Here is a 14871-nt window from a genome sequence, read left to right on the forward strand (position 1 = left end):
TATTTTCTCTGATAATTACTGATGTAAGCCCTCTAGTAGGCTATGATTTGCTTGAGGAGAAAGTACATTGATGATGTTGTATGCTTTTAATACTTTATGGGTTTTGTTTTCATTATGAGTTTTTTTTAATCTTTATATTTGTTGGATTTAGGAAGTTCCACTTTTACAAATCTTTGAAATTTAGATAGGTGCTTAGTAAATTTTACAAAATAGGCATGTTCTGTTGGGTTAATTTTTGTTTTTTTGCTGTGTAGTTTAGGCTGGCCTTGAACTTGAGGCTGTATTCCTGCCTCAGCCTCCTGAGTACTGGGATTTCAGGTGTGTGCCATCTTGCCTAGCTAGTTAATGCTATTTGTAGCAGAGAATAAATGCCATGTTAATATTTGAAAGATGTCTTTTTTTAAAAAAGGAAAACATGGATATGTATTCAAGAGTGAAAAGACGAAGAAAATCACTGAGAAGAAATAGTTATGGGATACAGAATCATCATGAAGTTTCTACTGAGGGTGAAGAAGAAGGTTTGTAAAGCATTTTATAAAATAAATACTGGAAAGTTCAAATGGGAGAGAAGAAAATTCTTTTTTTTTTTTTGTCTTTTTCCTTTTTATCGGTACCAGGGATCGAATTTACGACTGCCTGCTTGCAAGGCAGGCGTTTATACTGCTGAGCTAATCCCCAACCCCTTGAGAAGAAAATTCTTACAGCAATAATATATGTACAGTGTTGGGTAGCTTTTGAAGTTTATGTAATTTGATTTTTTTGTTTGAAACAGGGTCTTGCTTTGTAGTTCAGGCTGGTTTTGGACTCAGTACATTGTCCAGACTGTCCTTGAGCTCCTCATCTTCTCCCCTCAGCCTCTTTTGAGTGCTGGGAGTATAGGTGTGAGCCCCCATGTCTGGCTACAGATTTTTTTCACGGTAATAGCCTTTGGACATGAAATCTTGTATGATGCTGAGTTTTTTCTATGACTTACGAATTTCTAAAACGTGAAGTATGTTTTAGTCTTCTATTTACTCAGCATCATTGGTGATTTTAAAATTTTTTCTATGCCTTAATATGCTTGTGTTACACTGACAGTTTTTACGGTTAAAAAGTTGTCCTGAATTCACTGCTCTTGGGGAAAGTTCGTTTGCAAATTTTCTTGTCTGGGGGCTAGGGATTTAGCTCAGTGGCATAAGCGCCTGCCTTGTAAGCAGGCGGTCATGAGTTCGGTCCCCAGTACCGATAAAAAGGAAAAAGACAAAAAAAAATTTTTTTTTCTTGTTTGTTAACTGTAAAGAGATGTTAAAACTAAAACTTTCTAGCTATAAAATTTATTTAGAGGATAAACTTTTAGAATATGAATACATTTTTACAATAATGTATAGTAATTATTCATGTCCAGAGCTAAGTTATCATCAGTACTCTAAGATCAGAGCACATGCCTGTGATTCCAGCACCACAGAAGCTGAGGTTGGCAGATTGTGAGTTTGAATCCCACCTGGGCTGTGTGGTATTTCAGGGCCAGTGTGGACTACGCAACAAGGTCCTGTCTTCAAAACAACAATGACTTGGTCTGCTTATTGCTTCCTTCCAGTTCCTGTCTTCATTCTCTTACTAAGATCGGTCTAATTCATATGTAACTGTTGTCTACATGCCTAACAAGTCATTACACGCCAACAAAAATTGTTTTAGTTGCAGCATTAGTATTTACTTTGAGAGTATATTTTTCTGAATTATCAAATGGTATTTGAAGGCTGGGAGTTTAGCTTAGTGGTCTAAACACCTGCCCTGGCAAGCGTGAGTTTGTGAGTTTGATCCCTGGTACAAAAAAAAAATAGGTATTTGACATATTTAGTTTTTTAGGTACTTGTCATATTTAGTTTTTTAATTGTGCAATGATTGAGGTTTGGTGTAGTTTGGAAAAATTTTAAATCATATTTTGTTATTGCTTTGTGCTTAAAAGGTCCTAGATAAAACATCAGATAGTACTTCTATTTTCCTTATAGGTAAAGATTAGGTTATAGATTTGTTTATTTTAGCAGAGAACTAGATTGATTGTTGGAAGCAAAAATTTTCTAAACAATTTATGTTGATTTTTAATTATATTGATGTATATTGTATTATAAAGGTTGACACTTTCTAAATGTTAGCTGTGGGAAAAGAATAATGGGTAAAATGTAACACTTAGTTCTAGTGTGGGACCAGTGTAGGTGGATTAAATATACTGCTTTTTCCCCATTTTTTCTATGTGTGGAAAACTAGAATCTCAAGAGGAGGATGGCGATATAGAAGTCGAAGAAGCAGAAGGAGAAGAAAATGATAGACCATATAATTTGAGACAGAGAAAAACAGTGGATCGATACCAAGCACCTCCAATAGGTAGGTGACTCTGAATAATCTTTTTTCCATGATTGACTGGTTTATTCTACTGTAACACTTTTTAAATTTTTCTATTTTTTTTCCCCCGTCACACGGCCTTGTAATGTAGTCCCCAGTTGCATGAAACTTGAGTCTAAGAATTTGAGACTGGCCTAGGCAATTTAGCAAGAACGCATCTTGAAAAAAACACAAAGTTTAAAACATTGGTATCTTTTGTAGATTTTTTTTCCTATTTTTTTCTGCATACACCTCAATGGATACATATGCAACTAAAAGAAAGTTAAAGTGCCTGGTAACAGCATTCTATTAAATACACCATGTATGTTTTATGTATAGAAGTGTATATTTAATAAATACTGCCAGTGCTTGTGGATTATATATTTTCCCCCAATTCTGAGGATTGAACTCAGCAATGCTTTACTACTAACCTACCTCCTTTCTGTTTTCATTTTTATTTCTCAATTTTGAGATGAGGTCCTCCTAAATTGTTAAGTTTGGCCATGAGCTTGCAATCCTCCTGCCTCAGCCTGGCAAGTGTTGGTATTATTGTTGTGCATGTGTTATTTTTTTTTTTTTTAAGCACTTTCACGCGTAATCGTTAATTAGAGGAAATAGTTCCATGTTTTAGGAGGCTAGGTAACTTAAGGTCATAGAAGTCATACACATTTGCAGCCTGACCAACAACCTAAACTTTGTTCTTTCAATTTTGGAGAAGGAAAAAAATTAAGTTTACTTTAATGTTGCTGAATCTGATAGCTCATAATCTCTTCGGCAGATAGTATTTTGTTGATCTTTTTCCAGCTCTTGCAAAATTTGGTCATTATTGATCACTTCTAGACTTTTATTTCAAACGGAGATGTAACTCATATAGGTGTAAATGCCACATGTAGGTGTACAAACTCAGTGGTTTTTGGATATCTCTACTGTCTGATTCCAGGACATTTAATTACTTATAATTTCTCCTCTGCCTGCACTCCCTGAGGAACCACATACCGATTTTTTGCTTGTATAGTTTTTTGCCTGTATGACTTTTATTTCTCTTTTTTCACTTAGCATGTTTTCAAGCGCCTAAATTTGTTTTTGTGTTTTGAGACAGGGTCTTGCTGTATAGTTCAGGCTGTACTTGAACTCATGGTAACCCTCCTGCCTTAGCTTCCTGAGTGCTGGGATTATAGGCATGAGCCACTGTGCCTGGCAGAGAATCTAATTTTTTAAATTTAAAAATAATGTCTGTCTGTCTGTCTTTTTTTTGAGACAGGATCTTGCAATGTAGTTCAGGCTGGCCTTGAACTCACTATGTAGCCCAAGCTGGTGTCAGATTTGTGACAGTATTCCTGCCTCAGCCTCCTGAGTGCTGGGATTACAGGTGTACATGACGAAGACTGACTGTTTAAAAAATTCTGTGCTTTAAAAAAAAATGACTGATTTTTTTAGAAAAGGGTGCATCAGATGTTTCTCTACAAGCTGCCAGTGTGTGGAAATACAGTTCTGTTCCAGTGAAAAGTGTAGTTTGTATAGCCCTGTGACTAATGAGGGAGGTGGGTTGGTTAAAACAGATGGGGCTCATTGTTCCAGATGATGATGATGATGTCCCATTAAAATAATCAACCTGGGGGCTGGGGATTTAGCTCAGCTGCATAAGTGCCTGCCTGGCAAGCGTGAGGTCATGAGTTTGATCCCTGTTACCAAAAAATAAAATAAAATAAAATAATCAATGTGCACATCAGTCTGAATTCCGTGTGTCTGTACATAGTATACTCTTTGATTTGTGCTTCCTCTCCTTTTAATCTCTAGGCAGCTGCAGATCTGATCTGTTTTCTTTTCCCTTAGTTTATACATATTTTCTCTAATGTGTAAATGGAATCATACAGTCTTTCATTTAGCATAGTATTGTAAGGGTTAATCTACCATAGATTGTTGCATATAACATTAGTAGGTTCCTTTTTTTTTTTTTTATAGTAGGTTCCCTTTTATTGCTGAGTATATATCTTTTTTTCTTTTGGTATTGTTGGAGATTGCCTTGGTCATGCTAGAAAAGCACTGTACCATTGAGGCGTTATCCCCAGCTGAGTACGGGGATCTGGAGATTGAATTCATGACCTCATGCTTGCCAGGCAGACACTGAATCTGTGTTTTTTGATTGGGAAATTAAAATCATTCATATTGAGAGTTATTACTGTACTGGATTTATGCATTTTCCTGTTGCAGATTCTTTATTTAATTATATTCTATATAATTACTTACCCTTCTTGATATAGTCATTCCACTAGACTGTTAGGAATTGTTGGCTTTATTGTCTTTTTTGTAGAGTATCCTCGAGAATGTTTTGTAATTTCTTTTTCTTTTTCTTTTTTTGAGAATGGGTCTTACTGTATATAGTTCAGGCTGGGCTTGAACTCCTGAGAACTGGGATTAAAGCCATGTACAACATGCCCAGCAATAATTTTTGGAATGATGATTTGGTTATAATGAATTTCTTATGTTCTTTGTCATCGACTTTATTTTTCCCTCAATTTTGAAGGATGGTTGGTAGATTATATTGATCTGGGTTGAAGGTTAGTTTTTCCAAATTTAAAAAAAAAAGTTTTTGTAGGTTTGGTTTTTGAGACAAGCTGTTTGCTGGCCTTTAACTCACTATGTTGCCCAGGCGGACCTCAAACTTAAAAGTCTCCTGAATGCTGGGATTACAGCTATGTGCTACCATGCCTGGCCAGAAGTTACTTTCTGTTTGGACTTGAAACTCTTCAAGCTGTCCTGGCCTTTAAAGATTTTTGTTGAGAGGTCTTCTGTAATTCCAAAAGTTTTACCTTTACGAGTGATTTGTTACTTTTTTCTGTCTAATTTAAGATTCTATCTTCTGTTGGGTTTCTTGGATTTTTGACTATGATGTTTTGTGGAGAGGCTCTTTTCTGATAGTGGCTATTTGGTATTGTGTATGCCTCACTTAGTGGTATGTTAAATCCTTTCCTTGTATTTGGAAAGTTTTTTCCTATTTCTATAAGGAGATTTTTTTTTTTTCTTGTAATGTCATTTGTGCTCTTTCACTAATTCCAGTTAATTGTGAACTCCTTTGTGTCATCTGGTAGTTGCTGGATCGGTCTACATGGTAAGGTATCTCTGAGTGTATGATCATCTGCATCAGAACTGTATTCTAGTTCTCATATTGGTCACTTCTGTTGCTCATAGTTCTAATGGATATTTTGTGTCCCATATTTCTGTTTAGTATGTTTCCATGGACTTGAATTCTTTCTAAAGTAAATAGTCATTATAATTTTGAAACATTTTATTTAACTCAGCTAACTTTTTATTGATATCTTCTGTAAGCTCACTGATCATTTTATTAAGTGTATTACCTGTTTTTGTTTATATCATAAAAAGTGTAATTTTCAAAATCAGATTATGACTCTTCCACAAAAGTCCTAAATGGACACTTTGTCTGTTTTCTTTTATCATTTCATTTAATTCAGCTGTTTGACTTTTGACACCTTCCTCCCCACACGAATGCCCATTGGATCAGCTTTGGGGGTCAGCACCTAAATGTGATCCATCAATAGGAATAAAACCAGAAGTTTCCAGAGGCATTTTGTTGCCTTTTTTTCTCATGTTTCTGTGTGCATATGTGTGTGTCTTGAGAAATGAGGTTGTCATTCATAGCAGAAAGACTTTGTTGCTGTTGAGAAGATTTCTTTAGTTAGTGTCTGCTTTTGAGTGTTGTGGTGATGTGCTGTGGGCATGGCTTACTAGGCTTTTGCTTGTGCCCCAAGGTCTGAACTTTTCTATTACTTTGGAAGGTATAATTGACCTAGCAACCAGTTCTCTAGAAGCATCTTTGTTGATAACACAAAGACAAACCAGATATGGGTATATAACTAAAACTAATTAATAACAGTTACAGTGCTACCTTGTCAGTAGCAATGAGATACTGGTTATTGACCTACATTAGAACCAATAAAAGGTACCACGCAACCAGTTTTAATAGTAGAAAAGAGGTCTGTGATTATAATATAGGCACAAAGACAAACCAAATATTGACATATGGAGACTATTAAGTGCAATAACTATGCAACTATTAGCAATATAAATGAAAAAAAAAGCAAAAAAACTCCAAAAAAACAAAAAACCTGAGTAAAATGAGGCTGGGGATTTAGCTCAGCAGCATAAGCACCTGCCTTAAAGTGCGCAGTCGTGAGTTTGATCCCTAGTACAAAAAAACAAACAAACCAAAAAGCAATATAAATGAATTCACAAGAGTCAACTGAGCGGGCTGGAGATTTAGCTCAGCGGCATAAGCACCTGCCTTGCGAGCAGGCAGTCGTGAGTTCGATCCCCGGTACCGATTAAAAAAACAAAAAAAGTCAACTGAGTATCTAAAGATTACTTTAATAGTAATCGTAATAGAAAAGGGGAAAAAGAAAGAAGTGGGGTTTAAAAAATAAGAAAAGGAGATGCAAGGGAGAGAAAAATGAGAAAGGACCGTATTAAAGAGTAAAAGAAAATTTATAAAATTAGGTGAGAACAAATACGAAAAAGAAGAATAAAACATAAAAATAAGAAAACAAAGCAAAATAATAGAAAAAAATTAAAAAGATAAAAGAGAAAAAAACCTCCTCACCCCCCCTTCAAAAAAAGTCACCAAAAAAATTAATGAGGAAAAACAGAAACGAATCCAAAAAATTTTTTTCCAGGTTTTGAATTCTTTCTTTTAGGAGTCTGAAGTATTGAAGTCTGTCAGAAGTAGGGCAGGGATAGTGAGTCACTACTAAAACCTGCTGTGTTCTTCATTCAGGCTTTTGTGTGCAATGTGGAGCCCTGACCTGCTTTCCCTGATGCGTGTGGTGGTCAGTGATGTCCTTCCTAGAATGCGTTCCCTCCAGCCACTCCCCAGCTTCCGTGTTCCCACATGCATCCCCGGCCATGGCTTTCCCACGTAGCTTTCTGGCCCGTAGGTCTGTGACGGGCTCCCCTGCTCCAGAGCCCCTCTCTGCATACCTCTAGGCTGTGGCACCGTTCAAGCCAAGGCCTGCATCTGATTGTGTTGGCGGGGGGAGAGCGAGCAGACCACTGAGCTCGGTGTTGGGTGCAGGTAGCGGGTGAGTAGCGGTGGGGAAGCAGTCCACGGGGTTCCTCCAGCACTTGCAGCCTGCTCTGGAAGCCACACATAACTTGCCTGGTTTCTCAACTTGGAGGACAGAACACCCTTGTCTTGGGTTGAGCTTAGCCTTAAAGTGCCTATGTGCAGCCTGCTGTCTCGTGACTGTCTCTTATGGCTGAGTCCCACACAGTCACTGTCATAGCATGACAACAGAAACCCTGAAGAACACCTGAAGAACAGTTGTTCTAGACAGTGATGGTAACTCAGGCTGTTGGTTGAAGGCTCAGGCTCCTCTACACAGCCGCCGACGTCTTCCTTTTTATACCAGCAGGTCTTAGTGTGCTTAGAGAGACGTTGGCTAGGATTTCTCAGTTCACCCCTAATGTTCCTTCCAGAACTCTTTAAGGGTTACGTCTGTATTATCTGAAACCAACTGCGAACAACTTGGGTTAAGACCAGTATTTTAGTTTTAACTTAAGACCAGTGTCTTAAGTTATAACCTGAGTGTTGACCTCTTCTGCTTCTGGATCTGGGTAAGGTAAAACGCACCTGCCTACCCTTTTCAATGTGTGTTTTCTTTTTATTTTACTATGTCCAGATACTATGATCTGTAACCTGGCTTCCTTGGTTCTTGACAAAGGTGCTGTCATGTGTGAATAGTCGTCCAAATTGATATTTTTGTAGGGAATGATTGTTGGATAGTCTTTCTTTTCTTTTTTTTGGTACTGGGGATTGAACTCATGACCTTGCGCTTACCAGGCAGGCGCTTGTGCCACTGAGCTAAACCCCTGGCCCTTATTTACACCTTTCTTTGAAAAAAAGTTTTTAATGGTTTATGCTTTTGGTGGTGTATCTTTGAATCTTTGTCTAACTTATAGTCTCAGATATTTAAGTTAACATTTATATAGAGTGTTTATTTCCAACTCATGAATACAAAACGTTTTTTTATATGCTTTTAGACAGAACTTGAAGTTTTACATGATGAGATATTCTATTCAAAAAGTAAATAGTTTAATTCTCTTTATTAATTTATTATTAGTTATTTCTATCATATCCTTTTGCTTTTTCTCTTAGTACCAGCTCATCAGAAAAAGAGAGAAAACACACTGTTTGATATTCACAGATCTCCAGCAAGAAGAAGTCATATCAGGTAGGTTTGGTGTGCGTTGTGTATGTTTGTGAGAGACCAGGAGACAGACTGTGTTTTTCCTGCCTTCCTCTCTTCTGTCTTTTCATAATGACTGTTAGTTCTTCCAGTTTGCTTTTTTTTTTTTTTTTTTTTTTAACTGTTTTAAATATTATATTGGCTATAGCTACACACCTCTTTGGTCTCTTGTTGAAACCAAATGAATGAGTTGACCTATAGTGTGCTTTTGTGTGTGTGTGTGTGTCTTTTTGTGCTGTGCAGTTCATCCTCACTTCATAGCCCAGGCCTGTCTCAAACCTCAGCAACCCTCCCGCTTTAGCCTCCTGAGAGCTGTAGTACAGGCATGCACCACCATGCCTGGCGTGAATAGTGTGCTTTTTTTGAAGCACTGATTCTGTTTTGCTTTGTTTTTTTGAGATTGATTTTGTGTATTGTCCACGCTGACCTCTAGTTCCTGCGCTCAAGTAGTCCTCTTGCCTCCGCCTCCTGAGTACTTGGACTGTGGGTGCACATCACTGTGCCCAACTAGTTAGTTCTTTGATACTACTCTCCTCCCCCTCCCCCTCCCCCTCCCCTCCTCCTTCCCTTCCCTTCCCCCTTCTCCTCCCCCCTCCTCTTCCCCCTCCCCCTCCTCTCCCTCCCCCTTCTTCGTTCCCTTTTTCTTCCCCTTCCTCCTTTGTATTGTCCTTTTTTGTACTTGCAGTTTTAAATGTTTGCATTAAAATTTTTTTTGCAGTACTGGTGAATTTATCAGTCTTTCACATGATTACATTTATTGGTGATTGCAGATATTACCTAGGAGAAGCACCTCTCATCATTTGTTTGTTTGTTCATTAGTTTGTCTGTTTGTTTTGAGGGTTTTTTTGAGACAGGGTCTCACTGTGTAGCCAGGCTGGCCACCACACCTAGCATAGTACTTTTCATCTTACCAGAGGGAACAAATGGCTTCATGAAATTAGTAATTTTTGGTTACCCTTCATCACTTGGTTAGGGTAGCATTGCTAGTTCTCTTCTCTGTAAAGATAGTAAGTTTTCATTTCTATAGCCCATTCTTTGTGAATAAGTTACCAGGTCAGCATAACGAAGGAGAGGGCTGATTTGGGAATTAAGCTCTACCTCTTTTTGTGAGGAAGTTGGCTCTTTACCTCATTAAAAATTAATTTAATTAAAATTTTTTTTGTCTTTTTCGTTTTTTATCGGTACCAGGGATCGAACCCATGACCGCCTGCTTGCAAGGCAGGCGCTTATGCCGCTGAGCTAAAGCCCCAGCCCCTTAATTAAATTATTTTAAAAGAGGGTCTTGCCAGGTAGTTTGGGCTTTCCTTCAACTGGCTGTGTGGCCCAGGCTTGCCTCAAACTGGGGATGATTCTCCTGTCTCAGCCTACCAAGTGCTGGGATTACACGTATGCGACATCATACCTGGCTTTACTTACTAATTTGTACCAGTGTGGATCATGCCTGTTCACTTCATGCTTTGGGTTATAAGGCCGTACTAGCTTGTTTTTGCTTACTTGTTCTCGCTCCGTCCACTGGGATCTCTTTCAGAATGGTTCCCGTGTGCTTTGACATGCTTTGTCCCTTCAGTTTTGAGCACTTCTTTATGTGCTGGTGTGAGAACGTGCAGTAGCCTCACCTTGTTGCATTCATTGGACAGTGACACTTCAGATTGGAGTCTGGATACGGGTGGGTTTGTTGCTCACGGGCATCATTGACTCTGTGTAGCCTGTCTCTGCAGACAGAGCTAGATCTATATACCGGCTTAGGAGCAAGCCATTTGTGGGGTGTACAGTGTATCTTACGTGGTTTTGACTTGTGTCTCCGTAATGACTAGTGGTGTTGAATGTTGTTTCATGTTCTTACTCGATATTTATATTTTCCTTTCAAGAGTTGTTAAGAGTTGTTTATGTTTTTGAGGCAGAGTCTTGCTATGTAGTCCAGGAAGGCCTTGAATTCAGAGATCTTCTTGCCTCAGCTTCCTGAGTGCTGAAGTTACAGGTGTGCTCTACCAAACCCAGCTGTTCATTCATATTTCCTACTCATCTTAAAATAGAGTAGTCTTTTTATTATTGAACCAGAAGAGTTCTTTTTTCTTGTCTTTTCTCTCTTTTTTTCTTTTCCTGCAGCATCAGGATTGAACCCAGGGCCTTTATACTGAGCTATATCCTCAGCACCCCACCATCCCTCCCTTTGTCTTTTTAAAGTTTTGGGTAGCATCTCACTAAGTCAGTGAGTTATCCAGGCTGGATTCAAGCTTGTGAACCTCTTGCCTCAGCCTCCCAGTATTCTGGGATTACATGTGTGTGCCATCATGCCTGGATAAGAGTTTTTTGTATATTCTAGGTATAAGTACTTGCTTAAATATGTGATTTGCACCTGTAATCCCTGTCTTCATGAGCCTGAAACAGGAGGATCACTGAGAGTTTGAGGCTGGCCTGGACTACATAGTGAGACCATGTCTTGAAAAACCAAGAAAAAAGTCAAAGATGTGACTTGCAAATGTTTTAACGCACGTTTGGATTATTTTGTCACTTTACTGACTATGTCTTTAGAAAAATATGTATGTTTTTAATATTCATGAAGTTGAGTGTATCTGTTTGGTAGCTTATGGTTTTGGTGCCGTATGTCAGAATGCCTTGCCAAGCTGGGCATGGCGGCACATGTGTAAGCTCACTCGGAGGCTGAGACAGGAGGAATCTCTCAACAGGTCCCAGATTGTGGAGATGCGCTCCTGTGATTTTTTTTTTTTCTACACATTTATGGTTTTGCCTCTTATGTTTTGGCCTTTGACCCGTTTTGGATTAATTTTTATGTATGTGACTGTTTCCCTTTTAAGTTCTCTGCTGTTTTGTTTTTTGGTACCAGGGATTGAACTCATGATCTCATGCTTACTAGGAAAGCGCTTGGGCTGCTGAGCTAAGACCTCAGCTAGTTCTCTACTTTCTGTGGTATTACTGTTTTTTTTAAAATTTTATTTAAGGAGAAAAAAAAAAAAGCAGAGAAAGGGTACAAGTTATACAGATTTACAGAAAAAAATAAACAGTAGGAAATCACCAGTTAATGGATTACATATTGTCATCTTAGAAATAATTGTTCAAGTCACAAAATTAAAGCTTGTAAGGTGGACATTCCAACAGTGAGACTGCAAACAGTTCTGTTCAATGATCCAACAAAACTCAGTGATATCATTATCTATCTTATACACTTATATATACATGCAGTTATATCGTTTAGAGCACTTTCTTTTCCTCTCTTTTGTACAATGACAATTACCCATTTTGGGTTTTGTTGCTCCCACAGTTCTTATTACTTTTTTGGAAGGGAGTAGAACCAAATGTGACATAACAGAACAGAGTCAGTCAAATCAAAAGGGTGGACATAATAGATAATGTAAAAGCATAATACAAGGTGATCAACAATGGTTACCATAATGCCTCCCGCTATCTCTAATAGAATTGCCTATATCATCAGTTATAATAAAATTGAACAAAACCGTAAAGAACAAAACTGACAAAACCAAAACATTGGAGACATTATAGGTCTTCAAAAGTAGATAATAGTCAACGAGAATGGGCGTTATAATGAATCTCACTATATTCACAGCTGTTGCCTAAACTTTCGAACCTGGTACTATCAAGCAAAACAGAACAGGGGGACAGCAGTCAAAAACAAGATGGTGAGAGCAATACAGGGCTTCAAATCAAGATAATGGAAAGTCAAAGTGGGTTACTATAATATATCCTGCTATTTTTTATTTATTTTTCCCTTAATTAAAAGGATAAAAATAAAAAAAACAATGAAGTGGAGATTGAGATAAAAGAGGGCATAACAGCAAAACAGCACAGATCAAAACATAACCATTTAAGCAGAATAGTGTTTCACAACAAGATAATCCTGACATAAAAGTAGTTACCATATTGTCTCTTTCCTTGAAATCTTTGAGTATAACTTCGTATACTGTAGCATCAAATATATCAAAACAGTGTAAAACCATTTAAGAGAATGACAGCATTACAGGGTATTTAGAATCAACCAACAGAAAACGAACAATGGTTTCTGTATAATCTCCTTGTCTTTAAAAGTTTTTGCTTATACTGTCATACATAATAAAATCCAATAAGATACAACCTGTTTAGACCAATGGAGACAAAAGAACAAAAGCTTGATGGGACTTCAAAACAAGATGATACTAAATCAGTATTACCTATTAAGACGTCATTTTCTCCAAAATAGCTGTTCCTGTCATCCAATCTTCTCTGCCTCATTTCTGTTAAGCTCTTTTTCTGTCATTAGTTGTCAGTTTGTCTTCATTTTGTTTTCTGCTTCATTCATCGTGGCCTCTCTGCCACTATTTTTGGATTCTTTGTATTTTTCTTTTTTAGAATATCCTGTAGTATTCTCTGTAGAGTTGAATGGGTGGTTGCATATTCCCCTAGTTCCTCTTTATCCTGGAAGCACCTTGTTTTTCCATCAGTTTCCAGGGATAGTTGTGCAGGCTATATCAATCTTGGCTGGAGACTATTATCTTTCAAAGCTTGAATTATTTCCCCCCACTCTTTTCATGATTTGATGGTTTGTGCAGAGAAATCTGCTGTAATTCTGATGGGTGTTCCCTTGTAAGTGGTCTGTTTCTTGTCTCTGACAGCTTTTAATATTCTGTTCTTATATTGAATTTCTGGAATTTTAATTATTATATGCCTGGGTGTTGCTCTGTTTGGGTTGTAGGTGGCTGGGGTCCTGTATGCTTCATACAACTGAGTATCTTTACCTTTTGCTAAATTAGGAAAATTTTCCTGGATTATTTCTGTGAGTAGCTTTTGTAGTTCATTTGTTTGTGTCCCTACTTCTTCTTTTATGTTCTTAATTCTTAAGTTATGGATCCTCTTATCATCTTCTAGACTTTGTATTATTGCTGTTTGTTTCTTTGTTACTTTTAAGAAGTTTTTCATTTCATTCTCCCATATTACAAATCTGCCCTCCAGTTCAGATAGTCTGTCCTTAGTTTCTTTCAAGCTGTTATGCCAGTTTTCGATAGAGTTTTTAGTTTCCTGGTAGTCTCTTTGAACCTGCTTCACGTATTCTATGCTTTCTCTATTTTCTCCATCAAACAATTCTCCCCTCTTTTTCTGATCTTCCATTCCACCATCTGTTTTTTCTTGGGTGGTGCTTAGCATTTCTCTATTCTGCTTATTTCTAGCTTCAGGTCATTGATAACTTCATTCCTGAACTGATCTATGAGGCTCTCTAGATGGCGCTTTATGTCTGTTGGTGCGGTGTCCGCTATTGCCTGTTTCTCAGGATTGGGGGCCAAAGGGCCTTTCTTGTTGCTCCCTCTTCCCATATGCTTTGTTCCTTATATATGCAAGCGTATATAGGAAGCCCAGCTTCCTTTCCTGTCAGCCACAGTCTGATTGAATTGCGCCGGCTAGATGTTCCTGCCTACCGCAGCACACCAGGAAGTTGCAGATCAGGCAGCCTACGTGGGGCCCGCCCCTCCAGGCCACCCTCAGGCTCTGGGATCTGGGTTGTGCTAGCCTACTGGGTCTCAGCCAGCAGCGTCACGTAGGCTAGGCACTTCTCACCAATCCCGCTTGAGAGGGGGATACGTGGCTGAAGTCACCGCAGCGCCCTGCTCCTGCAAGTCTGCCCAGTCCCAGAATGTGCTCTGTTGGAGTCTCCCAAACCGTGGGAAGAGTGTCAGTTTCTCTCACTCACCTCACCGCAAGCCAATGTACAGCTCCCCGCCCGTCCTGTTTTCAACTCTGTTCGCCGATTCCCGTTCTCAGAGCTTCAGTGCGTCTCTCTCCCTGCTGAGCTGATGTAGATGCAGCCCCGCGTGGCGGGAAACCCAAATTGCGGCTTCCAATGCTGTGGCCTCCAGCTTCCACACTGAGGCTTTTCTGTTCCTGTTATAGCACCAGGATTGCACTCCAAGTTGGTTTCTCTCAGCTCAGTTCGTTCTTGGGTCAGCAGGGCATATCTCCACCTGCTCACGACTCCTTACTCCGCACCATTCCTGAATTCCAAGCTGGTTCTTTCAGAGAGCCTCCATAGCTGCTGCTATCTGTCTGCCATGTTCTCCCCTCTGTGGTATTACTGTTATACATATTGCATCTAAAATGTTAGCAGACCTAGCAAACCATTGTTAATATTATTACTCTATGTAACTGTATAGCTGTGATAGCTAAGGAAGAAGAACAAGTGAGTGTGTGTTTAGATCTTTTGTTATGTATTAACCACACGTTATTTAGTTTTCATATTTATTTTCAGTAT

General features: G+C 38.6%; 1 protein-coding gene across 7 annotated transcripts in view; it reads left to right on the forward strand.

Annotated features, from left to right (window-relative positions):
• Positions 1-14871, forward strand: part of Atad2b (ATPase family AAA domain containing 2B) — a 145620-nt gene that overhangs the window by 38669 nt on the left and 92080 nt on the right. For 6 of the 7 annotated variants that reach the window (XM_063231829.1, XM_063231808.1, XM_063231816.1 and 3 more), the window contains exons 6-8: positions 410-518; positions 2245-2361; positions 8528-8603. In XM_063231829.1, the coding sequence (XP_063087899.1) occupies positions 410-518; positions 2245-2361; positions 8528-8603 (302 nt within the window). Of the gene's footprint in view, positions 1-254; positions 319-409; positions 519-2244; positions 2362-8527; positions 8604-14871 lie in introns of all 7 variants that reach the window. The other variant, XM_063231838.1, reaches the window with a different exon arrangement.

This window comes from Cavia porcellus, unplaced genomic scaffold, assembly GCF_034190915.1.
Source record: "Cavia porcellus strain 051 isolate PalLab524CR breed Dunkin Hartley unplaced genomic scaffold, mCavPor4.1 scaffold_1, whole genome shotgun sequence".
Taxonomy (NCBI): domain Eukaryota; kingdom Metazoa; phylum Chordata; class Mammalia; order Rodentia; family Caviidae; genus Cavia; species Cavia porcellus.